Source organism: Pogona vitticeps, chromosome 1 (genome assembly GCF_051106095.1).
Source record: "Pogona vitticeps strain Pit_001003342236 chromosome 1, PviZW2.1, whole genome shotgun sequence".
Lineage (NCBI taxonomy): Eukaryota > Metazoa > Chordata > Lepidosauria > Squamata > Agamidae > Pogona > Pogona vitticeps.
The window spans coordinates 109247533-109268946 of record NC_135783.1 but is presented as its reverse complement, the minus strand read 5'-3'; the positions used below and the strand labels follow the sequence as shown (position 1 = coordinate 109268946).

At 42.2% G+C, this 21414-nt stretch overlaps 1 protein-coding gene across 8 annotated transcripts in view; it reads right to left on the bottom strand.

Moving 5' to 3' along the window:
• Positions 1-15379, bottom strand: part of SYNCRIP (synaptotagmin binding cytoplasmic RNA interacting protein) — a 21226-nt gene extending 5847 nt beyond the window's left edge. For 6 of the 8 annotated variants that reach the window (XM_020792075.3, XM_020792246.3, XM_020792332.3 and 3 more), the window contains exons 1-10: positions 15242-15379; positions 13508-13667; positions 12731-12849; positions 12492-12599; positions 9954-10067; positions 9687-9863; positions 7936-8071; positions 6180-6385; positions 4395-4544; positions 3714-3835 (exon numbers count right to left, since the gene is read on the bottom strand). In XM_020792075.3, coding sequence (XP_020647734.1) covers positions 3714-3835; positions 4395-4544; positions 6180-6385; positions 7936-8071; positions 9687-9863; positions 9954-10067; positions 12492-12599; positions 12731-12849; positions 13508-13655 — 1280 coding nt within the window. In that variant the 5' untranslated portion in view covers positions 13656-13667; positions 15242-15379. Of the gene's footprint in view, positions 1-3713; positions 3836-4394; positions 4545-6179; positions 6386-7935; positions 8072-9686; positions 9864-9953; positions 10068-12491; positions 12600-12730; positions 12850-13507; positions 13668-14928; positions 15063-15241 lie in introns of those variants that run through there. The other 2 variants (XM_020791812.3, XM_020792413.3) reach the window with 2 other exon arrangements.
• Positions 15380-21414: the final 6035 nt, after the last annotated feature.

The window sequence follows — 21414 nt, the reverse complement described above, 5'->3', positions numbered from 1 at the left end:
TTACTAAACAAATTGTATATGGTGTTTCTTGGTAGCATGCCACCTAGTCACAAGTCCATCTGTAAAAGAAAATGCACCCCAATATCTAATCAATTAGTTGCAATTAGCCATAGACCCTGCAAGTTATGCAAACCTTCAGCAAACACCAAAAAGGTTCTGGTCACTGAATTTTGTATGTTAAGAGCATTGCGGAAAATGTTGACAGAATTGCAGAAATGTTTTCAGTGCAGTATTTAAATGTACTAAAAATTCAGTACAGTGGGGTCTTGACTTAAGAACGGCTTGAGTTAAGAACATTTTGACTTAAGAACCGCTCTCATAGGAAAATACTTACTTGACTTACATACTTAGATTTGAGTTAAGAACTGAAAAAAACCCACGTGGGAGGCAGGGAAAGTGCAAAAAGTGAACTTTCAGCTCACTGTTGGCCAGTGAAAAGGGTGCCTGTCTGCTTCCTCACTCCTCCCAGCGTTTAGAGAGTGGATTGGGAGACAGTCTTCGGACTGCCTGGACTGTATTTTCCCTGCCTTCCCTGAACCTTTCTTGACCTAAGAAAAAAAAGAAACAAAATATGCCCCTCTAGTGGTCGAAGGCAGAATAGCAGCTTCCCATTAGTTTCTATGGACGGAAACGAGCAGATACGGATCAAATGGTTTTCAATGCATTCCTATGGGAAATGCAGATTTGACTTGAGAACTTTTTGACTTGAGAACCGCCTTCCAATACGGATTAAGTTCTCAAGTCAAGACCCCACTGTATATGATTTTCAACAAAATAAATGCCTAATATTCTATTGATAAGTTTTCCCACTTTAGTTTACCAAAGACCAGTATAGTTACATTTACCAAAGAAAAGCCACAATTCTTGAGAAAGCATATGTAACCATTAACCAGAATTAATATTTATCTAGATGTACGGGCCTCACAATATTTTTACTCCTGCATCCCTACAACAATTTCTAAAAAATATAATTTTTCAGATTTTTTGTGTGTTTTAATACAGTGGACCCTTGACTTACAGACGGCTTGACTTACAGACTTTTTGAGTTACAGACTTCTCTGGCCGCAAAAATTAGGTTTGACTTGCAGACTGAGATTTGACTTACAGACCAGAAAAAAACCAAAATGGAACAAAAACGGCCTGTTACAGGATTAATCGATTTTCAATGCACTGTAGGTCAATGGAGACTTGACTTACAGACTTTTTGACTTGAGAACCGCCTTCCAATACGGATTAAGTTCTCAAGTCAAGACCCCACTGTATAGGGTATTATAATATTGCCTATTTATAATAGTTTTAATGTTTTCTAAAGTTTTAACATTGTTGTATAGTAAATAAATAAATAAATATTGTGAATAAATAGACTAACAAATTGAAGGCCTCAGTTTTGTATTTTTTGAGATTCACAAGCAGTATACAATTCCATGTGGAAAAAGGTGGAAGTAACAATTGCATTTATAATAATAGTTCATTTTTCCAAAAAATTATATTGGGCTTTTCTCAGACAAATTACAGCAATGACTCTGAAAGCATCAACAGCTATCTACTTTTTTCTCCCCTTTACAACAAAACTGTTTTTATTAAAAAGCTTTCACATGGAAACAATTTAAATCATTTGTAACATTTATGTAGTTAAAATGCCAATGTGAAGAATTGCTAATGTGAGGAAATAAGAGTACCGTGAGTTTCTTTTAAAAAGAGCTTCCTCAATTTTTTTAGAACCAAAAATGATTGTTTGGATAAAGCTTCCATTATAAGGGGTCCACTACAGCAACAACCTGTAATGTATGAATTTAAGGCTGATACCCAGCCAACAAGATTCCGAAAAAGGCCATAAATCCAACAAAAGAAGGCAGCATTGACAATTAAAACATAGCAGTTAAAACAAAATTTGATATATTACTCTAAGTGCAGCCAGTATAAAGAATGCAAAGCAAGCATAATGTGGTAGTCTATATTGCTAAAAAAACAGAAAACACAACATGGTGTTACATTCTGAACCTCAACAAACAGAAAAACAGTCATGAAATCTCAAGGGGGCCAGAAACCTACCCCATCAGCAAGACTGTACCTAATACAGTGGACCCTCGACTTACGGAATTAATCTGTATTGGAACAGTGGTCGCAGGTCAAAAAATCCATAGGTCGAGGGTCCACTTCCCATAGGAATGCATTGAAAACCATTTAATCCGTTCCAGCATTTAATCTGTGCCGGCTTTCTGCTTCCCAGGTTTCAAAACCCCCTCCGCTGCCCTCTGTCTCCCGTCCACGGTGCCCTCTGCCATGGTGCCCCACAGGGACAGGAGGCAGAGGGCAGCGGGTGCAGCTTTGGAAGCCCGGGAAGCCGATAGCGGCAGAGAGGCTTTCAGCTTCCCAGTATTCAAAAGCCCTCCGCTGACCTCTGCATCCCATCCCACTTGCCCTCTGCCTCCGCCCGCTGCCGGCTTTCAGCTTCCTGGGCTTCAAAACCCCCTCCTCCACCCTCTGTCTCCCGTCCCCGTTGCCCTCTGCCTTGGACAGGCTTTTTTAGCCTAATGCTGTTAGAAACCAATTTTAGTTTTTCTCAAGGTTGTTTAAATCTTAGGAGTATTTTATGATAAAAAGTGGTTTGGGTGCCACATCTGTGGGAGATGAGCAGCATCAACATCTATGGTTATCAGAGCAAATGTGTACGAACTGTGCAGACAGAGCAAACCTGAAAACAGTTTGTCCCAAAAACTTTGCATTGGTATATTAGAGGAACAGTTAAATTATTTTTAAAAAATCCTGTCAAGTCTGATATAAATAGTGGAGTGGTAAGAATGAGGAACACACCTTTGAAATCCAAGTACCAGCCAGCTGACCAGTCAAACACTGAGAAAAGATAACTGCTAATCTCTGTAAAATATTGCATGGAAGCAAGGATTCTATACTTTTAGAATTCCATTACTTGTGAAAACTTGGAATGAAGGCCACAGTAAAGCCTCCAATCCACAGTTATCCATTTTATTTAATTTTAAATAAAACCAACAAGCTTTTAAAATTATTAGTAATTAGCCTGTGTAATGAAGAAAACTTGAGCCAAATTGCTAACAGGTCTACACAGGTCACAGTGACAGAATACCAAAGCTGAAGGTACTGAATGGCTAGTGAGAGTAAAAAATATATAATAAGAGCAAATAAACAAGCATGTTGGCATAAGAGGAACCCTGAGATCCTTCTCATTCACTTCATACGTTTAGTATTTTCATCAGAATTAACCAGACACAGTGGTTTTCATCTGTTCTACTATCCCAAGAAAAGCAGTACTGACCCAATCTTATTGGAGGACATACAGTTACAATAATGTGCACACAAGGCTAAGCACAAAAGGACATAACAAACCACCTGCAGGTGTTATTCACTTAACACAGTAATTTGGTCTCCACTGTTTTAAAAATAGACTGAAAGCATGGGCAGCACTTTTATTTTTGGAAAACCAAGCACCATAAGGGAAGTGGATATCCTTACCATTAAATCTGATCACATTAACCCTGCTTTTAGTACAAAGTGCACATTTTTCTTATAACAGTTATCCTAGTATTTATTTATTTATTTGATTTATACCCCGCCTATCTGGACTACTTGTACTATATATAAATTTGAATATTGTATGAATTCATTTCACAAATATCCATTATGTAAAATACAAATGTCAGTACTAATTCCATGTTCATTTTTACTCCAACACTTACATTTGATTTTTAGCAGCTTGCCTCTGCGCTTTCCGTTCTTTCCTTTTTTGATCTGGTGGCTTTGCAAAAACAATCTCAATATTTTCTCCTTCTAAATCTTTGCCATTCATTCCTTCCATTGCCTGCCAAGGAATGTTTAAAAATAAAAAAAGGGTTACAAACATCTACGAAGAGCGTAGCACTGTATCATACAATACAATTTAAACCATACAGTGTAACAATGCAGTATTTCACAAAAAATCTACTTTTAAAAGTCCTAAAGTAGTTTTCCAGCTTGTTTTACTGCAAACATATTTTCCATAGAACATTAATAATTCCTGCTAGTTTAGTAAGTTGGAACATTTTCCATGCAGATATTTAAATGTACTTGGATCATGAACGAGTAGCATAATTCAGAAATCATGTTAAATCAGTCATTCATGCCCATTCCTGCTAATAAATTTATAAAATATATTTAAAACTAAACGTAAATTAGGGTTATCAATACTGTTGAGATCACAGACATATCTTATAGAATGATCCCAAGCACAATAGGATCTAAATGGCTTAAAATAGCCTATAACAGAACTAAAAACGTGCAATACAAAATTGACTATGATGTACAATTATTTTACCAAAGGCCCTTAAGACTGTCAAATAGTTTAACCATTCAGTACTAAAGACACCACAGTGAAAACCTACCTTTACAGCACCATCACGTTCGTCAAAGTGAATAAAAGCATAATCCTTTAGTTTCTTCACTCGCTCCAATTTTCCAAACTGACTAAAGGCTTTTTCTAGTATTTCCTCTGTGACTGAATTTGCAAGGTTCCGCACAAATAACACCTTCACCTAAAACAAAACAACAATTTCAATCAGAACATTTTTTGCCTTTCTTCTCAATGATGTTTCTGTGAGTCCACTATGCTAGTTTAAACATGTACTGTAGCTTCAAACTGTGTCACCAAATTTGAAATTCCAGTTGCAAATATTTCAGATAACAGCTTCATAGAAGCATTTTTAACCGTTGTTGGCATACTAAAACTGAAGATTTACATATTAGTTCACTTGGAACATACAGTATTTGCATATTAATATAATTTACTAGAAATGTAGGCAAAGGCCCAACACAGCCCAAAAATAGTTTAAAGAGGAGCTGTTCTTACCTTCACTATGGCATCACTATATTGGCCTTCAAGAAGAAACTGTTCCCAGTGGTGGAAACATTCATAGAAGTCTTCAAGGGAGCATGGGACAGGTAGCTTCACTACCTATCAGTACAGTGGTGCCTCGCTTGACGAAGATAATCCGTTCTGTTCAAATCGCTGTTAAGCGAAATCCTCATCAAGCGAAATGAAAAAGCCCATTGAAACGCACTAAAAACCGCTCAATGCGTTCCAATGGGCAAAATACCTCAGCATCCAGTGAAGATCCTCCATAGGGCGGCCATTTTCTGGTGCCTGTAATGTGAGGAATCCGTCCTAAGCACAGCGGGGAGCCATTTTAAACAGCGGGCGGCCATTCTGAAACCAGATGATCAGCTGTTTTCTGATCATCATAAAGCGAAAAATCGGTTCCCGAAGCAGGGAACTGATCGTGAAGCAATTTTTCCCATTTGAAACATCGTTTTGCGACTGCAAAAACTTCATTGTTAAGCGTTTTCCTCGTCTAACGAGGTAATCGTCAAGCGGGGCACCAACAACTTTTGTTTTTTCCATGTTCCCTTGGGACTCCTACGAATCCTTGCACAACTCAAAGGCACCACCAGAAACGGTTTCCTTCTACTGCCTGTGGCAAATTCTGGGATTTGAGTTTGAAAGAAACTGATCTGTACTCCTGATAAGCCTCTGGAACATGCTCTAGTGACACAAGCAGTTCCAATGTCAAGGTTACTGGATATAAACAAGAACCTTTTTCATATGGAGACTGATTAAAGGTCTTCCTGATAATTTTAAATAATCACCTACACCAGTACAGCTATTAGGAGTGACCTTACAGAGAACATAAGACAGTTTCTTATTAAGACAAAGTAAATGGTTAAACCAAGTCACTTTCAGGCTAAAAATGAAAGTAGAGGACAATTTTTGCAGATTATTCCTCCGCTCTCTTCCTTTTCCCTGTAGCCCATTATTCCTCTTCAGATTTGTTCTGGATGTTGGAGGACCCTCTGAAAGCATGGAACGTGTCACGCTAGAGTGTGCAGAGGGAATTATTAACAAAAAAGTTGCTCTTCTTTTTCACCAGTGGGATCTCTCCACTCTATCAAAACTTTCATAGAGGGGAGGAGCCATTCTGCTTTTGTAAGATACAATTTGGATTCTAGCCTACACTGAACATGTGTTATCTATCACCTGTACATAATTAGGCTAACATTACAAACAACAAACAAAAAACCCTATGTGATAGCAGCCAAATTGTATTTCTACTACGAAATCCTGCAAATTCAATTATTTTATTTTGTTATTATTTTAACACAAATACATTTACCTTTGCCATGACTTCAGGATCTGGATCTTCAATGGGATCAGCCCATTCAACTGTAACAACATTACCCCAGACTTTCACTTTTCCACTCATTAATCTACGCCTGGCTTGTGCTGCAGTTTTGTGATCCTCATATTCAAGGAAACAAAACCCTCTGTTCTTTTTTTTGTCATCAGGTTGGTGATACAATATTACATCTGTGAGGCTCTCTAAAATTGAAGGCAATGACACAACTTTAATTAGCATATCTTACAATCCATTATACAGCAGTAATAAAGTTAACTGAAACATGAAAATACCGAAATGTTTTTTGCGAATATTTTTAAAAAACATTTATCAATTTCTTCACTGAATATGCATATATTAATATAAGCTTTAAACTAGTATTTCCCTAAAATTCCCCTGTCTATCCTATATAATGTATTACCTTTTCTTAAATATCTCCCATTTGTGCTTTCCTCAAAAGGAATTAAAAGGCTTTAAAATATTCAATGTACTCCCAAATACAATCTTAGAGAAGGATACTCTGAGAAACTAGGGCTCATGAATACAGAAATTACTTTAATGTGGAGATGTGTATCTTATCATTCAAGAGTTTTGGCCAACTCAATGAAATAATATGCTTCTATATTATGCTGTCCTAAACTAAAATACACAGCCAATTAAAGACAAAGTCTAGTGATGTCACATGATGTTCTCTGAACACTCCAATTCCTGGATAGTATCTATACTACTAGAAAGAGCCCAAGTCCCTTACTATTCCAACTGTCTTCCTTAGGGAGGCTGCCTAAGACAAAATGCTGGAGTAGGGCAAGCAGGCTCTCTCAAACAAAGGGTGATATTTTCGCACAAGTAGGGCAACAGTATTATTTCTTCATATTTCATAATATTATGATCTCAGTTTACAATGTCATCATCATTCAGTATCAGCCGAAAGATGGTGAAAAAAAAATCATCATTGATCATTTGCATTCTACTTATTCCACCCGCTCTTAATCCTTCTGCACAGAGCTTGGAGAGTTAAAAGTAATTAGTAACAGTTACAATTCTAATGCTAAACCTTTTAAATTAGCTGCCACTGTTATTATATTTCTTTAAAGATCACTTGATTGTTTTCTTTTCATTCAAAAAATAACTAAAAGTTACTTTTCAGTTACATTAAACAAACCATTACAATGTTACAAGCCATTGGCCTTTGGTACAAATTACACCCCTCCAAGCTCTGCATAGAAGGATTAAGAGCAGGTGGAATAAGTAGAATTTGTTGATGTATATGTGTTTAGTTTTGATTTTACAATTATGTTTATTGTTCTAAATTGTTAGTTGATATTATATTTGTTTAATGTGTAAACCACCCAGAGTGGCCTTGGCGGCCAGATGGGTGGTATAAAAGTCAAAATAACAATAATAAATAATAAGAGTAACAAAAATAATACCATTTTCTAGAAAATAAGACCTAACCTGAAAATAAGCCCTAGTATGATTTTTCAGGATGCTTGTAATATAAGCCCTACTCCCAAAATCAGCCCTAGTGAAGTGAAACCCCGCCCTCCACCACTGTGCAACAACCAGAAGATGACATGACTGTATCTGAATAAATGTAGATTGTTGTAGATGAAAAAAAGAAAACATCTCCTGAAAATAAGCCCTAATGCGTTTTTGGATCAAAACTTAATATAAGACCCTGTCTTATTTTCAGGGAAATACAATAATAATTTTTCCATTTATCTTTACATACCCAGCATGACTAGTAACTTACCTGTTACTTTGCTAAATTCTTCAACTATCTGTTCCTTGGTTTTACTCTTAGGAATAGAGCCAACAAAGAGCCTATTATTGGCAACAGAGATACATACACCAATGTGTTTTCCAGAACGAATTTCATGATTGTTATACTAGAAGAAACAAAGTTACACAGCATAAGTTACCCTTGATTGTTTACATTTTAGCCTACTTCACCTAAGATTCACATTTTTACTTCACCTAAAATATAAGCACTACACAGCTTCTTGTGGGTAGGGCTTCCTCTCGTGGTATATTGTTTGGTTCAATTAAGGTATGCTTGAAGTAATATTTTCAACTATAGGCATTATTTTCTGCTGCCCAGGCTGATATCCGCCCTCACATGCTAATGGGTTCTCAGCTGCAAGGCTGCCACACAGATAGCCCTTGCTTTCTTTAGGGTTAAAATGGATCTAAATTTATTGAGCTTTGAGAAACTCAAAATAGTTTTTTATGCACCAGAGTTCAGTGAATAAATAACATTTATTTATTCACTGAACTCTGGTGCATAAAAAACTATTTAAAAACATCAACAGACCACTAAGTTTATTGACTAGTGTCCACTGTATACATTAGACAATGAAATCACATTATTTCTAATAATGGATTTTCAGCAAATCCTTAAGAATGCTACACACTTTTGCATGAAGTAAACTTCCCTGGTAAAATGCTTTTAATGTGGATGTGGGGAGACAGATCAACAAATGATATCTGATCTTCTTAATTATATTTTGCTGAAAGGAGGCAAGCCAGATATGGATTTTAAGGTAGAATTTTATTCCATTCTGCTACTCAGAAAAAAAATTCTGAGTTCAGAATCTTTTATTCTAACTGTGTCTTCCACGTACATTGATCAGCCAATCTCAATTCTAAAGAAAAACAGATCTTGCCAACATGAAGTCTGAAGTGATCTTACAATTCATCACACTTAGGAGGAAAATGAGTTCTACTGAACACTTTTGATCAAATATGTGTGACACTGTGGTGTAAGCCATCTGAATACAACACCAATGTTTTTCCATTTCTTAACTACCATCAATATCTATGTATACTTGCATCAACTGTGCTCATGTCTCACCAGTAAGGCAGGATTCATAAATAATTTGAGTTTACAACAACAAAAAGCATAACAGATCTCATTTGTTAATAGATACAACGGTGAGCAGTTTGCTTACAATGCCTGTAATTTAGCTATTCACACTGGAAGAATGGATTTATGTACAGCAACATGCTGACCCATTCACAATAAGCCAAAATCCTCATCAATTTTAGGCTAACCAAGACGACAAGCAAACTGACCCTAAATAGTTGTGCTTTAGAGAAGATTGGAATATCACAATCATACCACCAGAGATGTAAAACAAGATAAAACGCTTTTTAAGATTTACTTTGTGTTTAGGTAGGAGTACTCTAGTTCAGAAATCACTTGGCTACAAAACTATCTTCATTTTAGTCCCAATCAGAGATCTATTGGGATAATTGAAATTTAATGTATATTTATTAAAAATCAAATTGATTCAATGGATTTTCTGTAGTTGTGACTATTATTATTTATTTAACTTATATGCCACCCACACTACCCAAAGGTCTCTGGGCAGCTTACAACATTTGGGATTCAATTTGAACAGGAGTAAGCTGGCAAAGACATTGCTCAGCCATGGGCAGGGATTATGGCAATTGGTTTCTGAAAAAGACATGGTCTTACTAAAACACTAAAGAAAAACATACCAATTTAACAGCTTCCTGAGCTGCTGCTTTGTTACAAAAAGTGACAAACGCATATCCTCTGTTTAGGCCTGTCAGTGGGTCCATCATTAAGCGCAGATCCCAGATGGGCCCAGCTCTCTCAAATAATGGAACAAGCTCATCCTCAAATAAGTCCCTTGGAATCTTACCCACAAATATCTGCAAAATATAAATATGTTGTTAAAAAAGGTACTCGAGAATTATGGAAAGAAACACAATACATCTCATTTCAAATTTTATGTTGCTTACCTCAGTGCCAACAGAAGGTTGCTGTCCTGAATAGACACATTCAGGGGGAGGACCACCATACTTCCTTTGTCCAGTTGTTACATCAAGCGTGTAACCCGTTCTCTCCAAAAGTGCCTTCAAATTTAGAATTTTAAATTAATTTTTACATGCAAAGGCACATCTCACAACAGAGCTATTTCACACTGAAATCCTGTACCCTGTGGGAAAAACCCTCTTTTAAATAATTTTTTCTTTTAAATAAGTTTTTTCTCTTCCAACTGTGTGGTTCAAGGGTTGGTTACATAGCTGCCACAACAAGTGTGATGCATCTCTGAAGATTTCTCTCTCTCTAAGCTGGGCAACTGTGGCATACCAGTGTTTTGCCTATAGCTCCTATCAGCTGCCAATAGTGACGGAATATAGCACTTGCAGTCCAAAAACATGTCAGAGGACTAAAGTTCCCTTTGTATATCTCATAGCAGAACCAGCCTGGGAAATCAATTGCAGCTCCAAGACCAAATACAATTTCAGAAAACATTTTTGGGGGCGAACAGTTCTCTGGTGGTGAGATCAAAGACAAAACCAGCAACATAAATTAGGTTAAATCTCACTCCTAAACAACAGACAGGAATCTTAACTTTTAAAGTGGGATTAAAAGAAAAAAACCAAGTGTAAAAGCTGGAACATCAGTCCATAATGGTCTCAAGGGAAATAGGAGTGTGGCTACCTGAGAAATCCTAGAGGACTGGACTGGAATGCAAGAGGGGGCAGGTCCAATTCCAAGGACTGAAATTCCCCACCTTCAGACATTCAATAGCTTATTCCTGTCCATGTGTAGTGTTGATCCCTCTTTTACTTAGAATAGCCATTCATTCAAAAGGGAGGTGGAAGACTATGGGCAATAGTGGAGAACAGAGGGATCTCTATTAGAGATGGGGGTAGTTATATACCCCCACTCAGGTGGCAATAACGAGGCCAGCCCCATGGGGTTGGACAGTCCACTCACAATTCTGCCGCAAGATCCAGGATCCTTCCTATCACTCTGGAGCTTACAATTTGTGCACCACTCTTCGACCTGGCAGAGAGGCTTGTCGTCCTGCCTCCTCCCAGGAGAGGCAAGCCAATCACGAGCTCAGGAGCCATTGGAAAGATCTCGGAGCTCACGGCAGCAGCAGAATTGTGAGTGGACCATCCTCGCCACCTGTGCGGGGGTATTCGTACCCATACACAAATACCCCCGTCTCTAATCTCTATAGCAGAAACAGCCAGAAGGCAAAATGAAATCTACTAATATATTCTGGGTTATCTAAATAGATAATCAAGCATTTCTGACTCAGAAAGACTCCCACCTTCTACCTCAGGTAAGGGAAATGAAAGCAGGCAGGGGCAGACAGGTGAGAGACAAGGTATGCCTCTTTCTTTAACACTACTGCAAGCTGTATTCTGCTGCTGAAAACAAATTCTTCAACTGTAAATATTCTCAAACATACTATTATTCATTACTTCTAAAAGTATGGCCACAATGCATTGGTGGATGTCTACTGCTAGAACCAGGAATGCGTCTAATGAGCGTGAGACACTCACCACAGCAGCAGCACACTGGTAGCTGAGGCATTTGTTGTTTTAGTGGTATTTTAGGAGAAGCCACTCACCACCTTCTTCTACAGGGTAAAGGATTAATTTGTGTGTACACATAAGGTCTTTACTAATCCTGCCTCTCACACACAAACCTACATTTGACTAAACAGATCTAAATACAATGTAGTATTTTATGTTGGATTGTTAGCAAAATAAAATAACTTCTTGAAATTCCAAAAATCAAAACAGAATCGAAGTTAGCAAGCGAGGTACCACACACAAATGCAATATGCAAATTACTCTTGGCTTTGTATAGTATTCCATTCAGATCTTTTACATTAAAGTTACTCCTTTCCTATCAAAAGCTGAAAATGTCTGCCATATGTTTTTATGATGCATCACTTGCATAAAAATGTTAAAATCTGTGTGGCACTAATTTTAGCTCCACTGGCTTTAATGACTTAACCATACTGAAGACCTTCCAGTGTCAGAGTCTTTGCATGAGATTTAAACTATTTACAAGGGCTGGCATACAAAATCAGATCTCAGATTGCAGTGGCAAAGTAGTAATAGTAGAAATCTATTAACAAACACCCAAGAATATCTGCTAAAAACAAAACAAATCTCACAAATTATGGCATAGCACCAAATTTACAGTCAAGATGTAAATATATCTATACCATCACAATTTGTGGTACCCTACTAGTGCCACCACCAACTAAAAAAGTAAGTACACTGGCACTGGCTCTCTTCTTACTTTCATCTGCCAGATGTCACATAGACTCCATTTCAGAAACTTTACATGAATGCAACTTGAGTAAAGAAATTATATGGTGGAGAGCAATGTAAATTCAAACAATAGTCTCCTGAAGAACTGACACCTGTATGCAGTTCAGATTTCTTGTACACATATTACATGCATAGTACCAAGGTGCTAAGGAAATAAATCTATGAAGCACAGTTTCCTATGAAGTATCGTACCTTGATTTTTGCTTCATCTGGTCCTTTGCTAGAGTCTGCCACTTTGGTCCCTTGTTTTTCTCGCTGCCTATATGTCTTCATGACACCACATAAAAAGGCACTTTTGTTCTAAAATGATATGAAAGGAGTTGAAAGTTAGGGCTGAATTTTACATCAGATCCCACTAAATGATGCTTTTTATAGATCTGTTAATACAAACTACACTAAGGACCAGGAGTATTACGACTGTAGTACATTACCTGAACATGAGAGAGATCACTGTCTTTAAATTGTTGAAGTACTGCCAATGCACCTTCTTCATTAAATTCCTTTAAAGCTTCAATAGCTCTTTCATCTAAATCACTGTGAGCAACTAGCCCTAGAAAAAGAAATATAACATTCTAGCATTTTCAGTTGCCATTTAATCATATTTCAGAAATGAATGTGTTGGTCAGTGACTCATTGCTAAGTTAGGATCTTCCCTTCGGTCATACAAAAAAAAAAGTCATTAATCTGCCAAAAACCTTACTGTTCAAAGGTGCCATGTTACATTTGGGAAAATTCTAGAAAATAAAAAAAAAAACAGACAATTGAACTGGCTTGAACAATAAGCATTTTTAAAAACTTAGAAACACTCAACAATTCTACTGCTCTCCAAACTAAACTTCCGAACATGACTGAAGACACCACTGCCTCTGTACCCACAAATCCAACCATTAAAATCAGGAATGTCATCCAAGAAAGATGCACGCAATTACTTTCACTTGCTACTCTACACGGTGCTCCAAGCATACACAACTATAATCCACTAGGAACTATCCCTAATGTCTGTGTTCCGAACACCTGCCCTCACCACCACCCTTGACTTAATACAAGAAACTGATCTAGTGTGAGAATTAAATATTTATTCTTGATCACCCAAAAACTAAGAAAACTGCAGTCCCCATACTTTTTTGGAAACCACAAAAAGTTGCTATTTTAGCCCAAAGCAAGGAAAGTCCAATAGAAATGGTAATTTTGCAAGTTTTATTTCTTACCTGCAACGTAAATTTCATCTAGTTTTTCAGCAACTTTCTGTGGTAAACCAGCATCAAGCAATGTCTGGAAATGCTCAGAATGGGTAACTGCAGCAGAAGTATCCATGGGCTCTTCAGTACCATTCCCATTAACATGTTCAGAAGCCATGTTTCCAGATATCTGTTCAAACGCAATAAGCAACAATTTAGCTATAAACCTTAAAGCCACGTAAATCGGGTGTCAATACATGCAGCTAACTAGGGGACTAGGACCGTACAAAGTTTAAACCGTTTCCTTGCTTCCTTGGAAATCAGAACACTTGCGCGTCTTGTTCACATGCGTTAGAATTTAATTATGCAATGGCTTACCCCAGAAACACAGCCAACTAGTGTGAAACCTATACTGCAGCCTTTACACAATCGAGCCAAGCTCTCTGACTCACACCTCTCTATGTGCAGCACGCCCAAAGCAGCTCCGGACAAGTTAGAAATGGAACGAAAAGAAGGCGGCGGGGGGGGGGGGGAGAGAACGTGCAGACGCCACCGCGCGACACAGCCGCTGCCCGATCACCTCACGTAAACCCGTCGGTGCCTCCTCGGGAAAACCCGCTCCCTTGTCTACCCTGGAAGTCTATCGCCTTCCCGCCTCACTGACAGATGCTCAAGCAACCAAGCCAAAGGAACAAAGCGCTTCCCAGTCCGCACCCAGGTTAGGTGGCGGCCGCCATAAGCCCGACAGAAACACGTGCTCGGCGCCTTCAAATGTCTTACAACTTCCTCCAGCGACCAACTTCCCTCCCCTCTCTCCCGGAAAACCAGCTTGTCCCTCCTCCCCCCTTCCCCTCCGGGAGAAGAATTGCAACACCCTGGGCCCCAGTTCGCCACGCGGAATGGGGTGGGGGGGTGGGGGGTGAGAGAGAAAAGGGAGAAAAAAGTAGGTAAAACAATGCAACGTGCGCTCGGCCCCCTCCCCTCGATGTCTTTCCTCCTCCCGCCCCGGAACAATGCCTTTTACACGCTCGTTCTCGGGCCATGAGCGGCGGCGGCGGCAACCCGCCACGCTCTTTGCTCTCTCTCCAGCCCAACGTGAGGTGGCGGCCCTCGAGAGCAGCCCCGACGCCCTCCCGTTACGTGACTCGAGGCACGCGACCCACCTCATGCCACCCACCCACCCCCATGCCCTGCAGCCCCCCATGAGCGGCGGCGGCGGCGGCGGCCCCTGCCGTAGCCTTGCCTGCCGTTCCAGCTCCTCGCCCCACCCCACCCCAGAGGCGCCTCGTGGCCAATGAATGGCGTTGCCGCTTGGACAATAAGGGAGCCGGAGCCCCCTTCGCGGGAGGAGAGGAGGCCGCCAGCAGGAGGGTCTCCTCCTCGTCCCTCTCCCTGGGTCGCGTCCCCCTCCGGGGCCTAGCAAGACCCGCTGCCAAGCGCCCCGAAATCACCTGCTTCCTCCCCACACGGGATAAGGCCGCTCTCCGGCGCCGTCCTCTTTGTTTATTCAAGCCCCGTGTTTTTTTCTTTTTTTTAAAAAAAAAAACCCAAGAAACGGCTGCACAGGCAGCCCCCGTCTCCAATTCTCTCACCCTTCCCCCTCCTCAGGCCCCGCTGCCCGCCCGTCTTCCTCAGGAAACCCTTCTTCCCTTCAAAGAGTCCCTGTATTTCGCCCCCCCCCCGACTGACACTTGACTGCCTCTCCGTCGTCGTCGTCTCCCCCTCCCCCCCCCCGCTTCCAACCAACCCCGGCTGGCTGCTGACCTGTGTGAGTAAGCGGCGGGGGGCGATGAATGGTGAGCGTTAGAGCTCCGGAAGGAGGGGGGCGGCGGGGGGGGCGCGGCTACGGAGCTGCCCCTTCTCCGCTCCGTCAGCGTGTCCGGAGAATGTGCAGAAAGCCTGCGTAAAATGGCGGCCGCTCGAGCGCTCACGCCGCTGCTGGCACCAACCAACCCCAGCCCCCTTCCACTCAGCTCAGCTCAGGCAGGCGAGGGGAGGGGGAAGGGTGGAGAGAAGCGTCGACGAGGGAGGAGGGACCTGCGCGCGCGCTGGCGCAGCCCCAACACCGGGGTCTCCTGAGCCGATCCACAAGGGTTACCCGCCGCGCCCGCTGATGGGTAGTTTAGTTCTGGGCAGGCGACAGAGACGAGCAGGCCGCGCGTGCGCACAGCTCGTACCGCTCGCGCGCACGTTGAGCCGAAGGGAGTGCCTTGCCCCCGTGCTGTACGTAGCCGGAGAGGAGGAGGCGAGAGTGCTCTTTTGGCAGCCCCCTAATAGAAAGCCGAGAAACCGCTCGGACCTACACAAACGAGAACAGAGAGCCGGATTTATGGCCACCAAACGTACCATTTGCAGTAGTACTGTAGTTTTTTCCCCCCAATGCTGCTTTTAGATTATTTTTAAATAATGCGGATTTTTAAAAAAATATATATTTTATGAAAACCAATTGGCGTCTCTGGCTGTAGGACACAACGGGAACAAAAATGTAGCTAAATAGATTGCCCCAGATCGCAGTTAGAACAGCAAAACGGCTGACATGTCTCTCTCACCCAGTTTTGTGTTCAGTGGCACAACGTGGTGTGGCGCTTCTCGCTATGGACTGGGTGATCTTGGGACAGTCGCACACTCTGCCTGATCTAAAAGCGGAGCGGAGGAGGAAAGCTATATCTCTCTCTCTCTCTCTCTCTCTCTCTCTCTCTCTCTCTCTCTCTCTCTCTCTCTCTCTCACACACACACACACACACACACACACACACACACACACACACACACACACACACACACACACACACACACACACACACACACACACACACACACACACACACAGAGTACAAACGTGACAGACGCGGTAATGTGGGCCAGTCTTGAGCTATTCGTAACTGCTCTGGAAGTTCATATTTGGTTAAAAGTAGAAAACTTGTGTTTATTACTCCATGTAAACGTCTGGCTCAATTTTTCTGTGCAGGAAGGTAGTCTTTATATGCAGGTTTTCAACTTTGTATATGCTGCCACTCTTTATTAGTGAGCATGTCATGGCACACTTCATTACAGGGGCAAACGTTTTATTACTCTCCCATCCACCATCTCCAAGGATAGTCCTTATGGATGTCATTTCAGATACCTTACCCCACTGGATAAAAATCGCACTAGATTAAAAGGAAAAGCTGCTGTGGAGAAGAAGAGTCAAAACTGCCTTCATCCAACTGCCTTCTGTCCCTACACCCTCTCTCCCCAAGCACCTACTATATTTCAGCTACTTGCACTTCTAGATAGAAGAGCTCCTGAAGGAAAGAAAACATTCAGGAAATGCAGAAATTCTCCTGCATTCACCTCTTTTGCATTTTATCTTTAAAAACTTTATCTCCGCGGCATTATTGGGATCCCCCAGGCTTTTGGTCTTGGGTGATTTCAACGTGCATGCGGGAGCAGAGGAATCTGGGTCAGCTCTTGTTCTTGGAAACCATGGCTTCCTTGAACATGTCCCAACATGTCAACGGCCCCACCCACGTGGGTGGTCACACACTGGACCTGGTCTTTTCCTCCAGTTGGAGCGAATGTGATCTGGTGGTGACAGACCTCGTGTCAGTCCCCTTATCATGGTCAGATCACCACCTAATAAAATGTAACCTCACAGTGGCTCTCCCCCCCCCTCGCAGAGAGCAGGGACCTATTGTTATGGTCCGCCCTAGAATGCTACTGGATCCTGTTGGATTCCAGGAGAGGTGTTTCGGCTGACCTGGCTAGCGCTCCTGTCGAGGCTCTGGTTGACAGCTGGTCCACCGCTGCCACCAGGACCATAGACACGATCGCGCCTAAACGCCCTCTCCATCATAGAGCTCGGCCAGCACACTGATTTAACCAGGACCTCCGAGCGCTGAAGCGTATGAGGAGAAGGCTAGAGCGTAGATCGAGGAAGAACCCGACGGATTATAACTGGATAGCTGTTAAGGTCGCAACTGACCTTTACCTGAATAAGGTAAAGGCTGCATGTCGATCTTTCTTCGCTAACCGGATAAGCGAAGCGTTAAATCAGCAAGTGGAATTATTCCATATAGTTCGTGACCTATCCGGAACTGGTTCGGGTGACAGGCCTCCCCCTAGTTTCTCACCTGACCAGTTTGCAGCCTTTTTAAAATCTAAAGTGGAGGCCATCCGCCGGGAGCTCTCTCCTTATTTGAATACAGTGAGTCGAGCAGAGATGTCCAGCGCCCCGTCTTGCCCGGTAACTTTCGACACCTTTCACCCTGTCACACCTGATTCTGTAGCCAAGGTGCTTGACCGCTGTCGAGCCTCCTCCTCCTCCCTTGACCCTTGCCCGGCTAATCAAAGCAGCCAGGCCGAAAACAACAGAATAGGCCACAGCAATAATAAATGAGTCTTTCCTTGAGGGCAGGTTTCCATCTGCCCTCAAGGAGACACTCATTAGGCCCATTAGAAAGAAACTTAATATGGCGGCGGACAAGATTGGCAATTATAGGCCCGTCACCAATGTTCCTTTCATGAGCAAAGTGGTCGAGAGGGTGGTCACTGATCAGCTTCAGGCCCACTTGGATGAGACAGATGCCCTGGATCCATTCCAGTCGGGCTTCAGGCCACGCCACGGTACAGAAATGGCATTGGTCGCCCTGTACGATGACCTATTGAGGGAGGCTGACAGGGGCAAAGTGTCTTTGTTGTCCTCCTCGACATCTCGGCGGCCTTTGATACCGTCAACCATGGTATCCTTCTGGGGAGGCTGAGTTGGGAATTGGTGGCTTGGCGTTAGCCTGGCTCCATTCCTTCCTGGAGGACCGACCCCAGAGAGTATAGCTTGGGGAGAATGTCTCGGCCCCGTGGAATCTCATTTGTGGGGTCCCACAGGGGTCGATTATCTCCCCAATGCTGTTCAACATCTATATGAGACCGCTGGGTGGGGTCATCGGGGGTGTAGAGCCTCGTGTCATCAGTATGCTGATGACACCCAGCTTTAAATCTCCTTTTCACCAACTGCAGGTGATGCCGTCCTGTACCTCCAGCGCTGCCTGGGGGCTGTACTGCAGTGGGTGCAGGAAAATGGGCTGAGGCTGAACCCGGGCAATACAGAAGTTCTGAGGGTTGGTGGCCTGGGTGGCTCTCTCACATTGGGGGGGGGGGTGACCCTAGCTAATAAGAATGGGGTTCGCAGCCTGGGGGTACACCTGGACCCGATGCTCACCATGGAAACCCAAGTGGTGTCGGTACTTCGCACCGCCTTTTTCCACCTTTGGCGGGTTGCCTGGCTGCGACCCTACCTTGACATGGGGGCACTCACTACCTTGGTACATGCGCTCGTAATCTCAAGACTAGACCACTGTAATGCGCTCTACGTGGGGCTACCTTTGAGGCTGATGCGGAAACTTCAGGTGGTGCAGAATGCAGCGGCCAGACTCTTTACTGGAGTGAGAAAACACCAACACATTTCTTCTGTTCTGGCCAAACTGCACTGGCTGCCCATTCGTTTCCGCATTGGCTTCAAAGTTCTAATGCTTACCTATAAGGCCCTAAATGGCTTAGGACCTCGATACTTGGCGGAGCACCTGCTCCCACCAAGATCTACTCGGATCACCTGCATGAGTCAGGAGGTGAGGCTGAGGAGCCTGACGCCGAGGGAGGCCCAGAGGGAAAAGACATGAAGCCGGGCCTTCTCGGCGGTGGCTCCTTGCCTTTGGAACAACCTTCCTCCGGAAATTCGCGAGGCCTCAACGTTGGGTACTTTCAAATGCAAACTGAAAACATGGATGTACATCCAGGCCTTCTGCCCTGCCAACTACTGATTGCTTTGCTTTGCTATTTATTATTTATTTATTCCTGCACTATTTGTTATTGTTGTATGCTAATGTTTTTGTTTTTTTAATTGTTTTTTATATTCTGTAAGCCGCCCAGAGTGGTAGAATATACCAGATGGGCGGGATATAAATCGAACAAATAAATAAATTTTAAATGGGATACTCTCCAGCGCTCTTCTTTGTGGGTAATGGGACAGCTTCACTTTTAAATGCATGTTGTTTTGTCCTTAATATACACACCTAGTATGACATTCTTGAATATCAATTTCTGGTGTGACTCCCCTGGCAAAAAGCTGTATGGTGACTAGTGTGGCCATGAAGCACTAATCCAAGTGTGGACAGACGTAATGAAAAGAGAGTAAGACATTGTGTTGTCCCATTTCATTGCTCCTTCTATCAAAAAGTTTAAATTATGGTTGTTGTGGGGTTTCCGGGCTGTTTGGCCATGTTATGAAAGTTGTTCTTCCTGACGTTTCACCAGTCTCTGTGGCCGGCATCTTCAGAGTCAGCCACAGAGACGGTCCTCTGAAGATGCCGGCTACAGAGGCTGGCAAAACGTCAGGAAGAACCACCTTCAGAACACGGCCAGAGCACGAAAAACCCACAACCATCAGATCCTGGCCATGAAAGCCTTCGAGAATACAAGTTTAACTTTGTTTCCAGGACCTATCATGATAGTGCCTGGATTTCTCTTCTTTTGTGTTTTTGTCTTCCATTATAGGGAGCACCTCTGTTAAGACACGCATGGCAAACATGCCATTTCCAGATGTGCAGTATGGCTCCTGGTGCAAAAGAACAGCAGGAGAAACTAAAGTTCTCCAAGATCACCACCACTTAAACAAGCAGGCAAGCATTCTGAGACCTGAAGACATTTTGAGTTTATTATTTATAATTAGACATATTAATGATGCCAGTTAGAACAAAGGCAAATATGTCCTCCAGATCTGACTAAAGGCCTGTTGAGTGCAGCTCCGTCATTACACATGGCCAACCAGCTGCTCATGAGACATATAACATCTACACATGAACAGTGCACTCCTGTTTATGCTTCCTTGTAATGAATGGAAAATTGTGAAGGACTAGGCAAGAGAGAAAAGTGAGAGTGAGCCGTCCCCTCAAATAAAAGTGTCAGAGAAAGAGGGAGAGAAAACAAACGGAAGGATTGGTTGAGGAGGAAAATTATGGGAAGGAATTGAAGAAGTAAAAGCCGCCCCGAGTAGACGCTGTCTAGGGGGTGGGGTATAAATCGAATGAATAAATAAATGTAGAAGTTGTCTGGTAGAGGAAGGAAGGGGAAAGGGGAGAATCTTTTTGTCTCAAAAACCTAAGTGCTGCACTACTGGCCACCTGCTTTTGGTGTAAACACTTTGTTGGTAGCAATGATATTCCTTATATATACACTTCTCATTCAAGTTTCTGAAAGCAGCCATATTTCCCTTCCTTGCCATGCCAGCAATTTAAGATTTTGTAAACCTCGCCTCACCTTTAACGCACAATCTAGCATGCTGTTGTGATTTGCATTAATCACACCCATTTTGGAGACTTACTGTAGGTCTTCTGCAATTGTTGAACTGTTAACTCTGTCTCAGGTATCTGGTTGTGCAGCCGAGGTTGGGAGTTCAGTTTCCCATTATGTATCCTTGACAGGGCTGGCCTCAATGATCCATAGGGTCCCTTTTCCAGCTCTACTGTTCTTGTCTGTACTGTACTGATTCCCATGAACTTACAATCCCAATAATTATCTTTTCTCCAGAGCCATCAGAAAACATTCAGACCCATCACATGTACAACTTATCTATGTATCAACTATGGTTTTTTGTCTCATTGGATGGTGACATTTCATTTTAACAGCCTAATAGGACCTCTAGAGAATTGAACAATTATCCAGGATTTTACCCTCTCAATGTTTCCCAGAAGTGGTCAATTTTCCTATATAAAAATGTTCTCAGGTATCCTGCTATCTGCTCAAGTCCTCCAATCACATTTAGGCAGGAAACCCTTTTTTCATCAATATCTATGTTGAAGTTTTATTTAGTATCTCTCACTAATACAAAATACCCAAGTACTCAGGACCATCATTATAGAAAAGTTCTTTGATTCAACAGGAACAGTGTACAATCACTGCACATA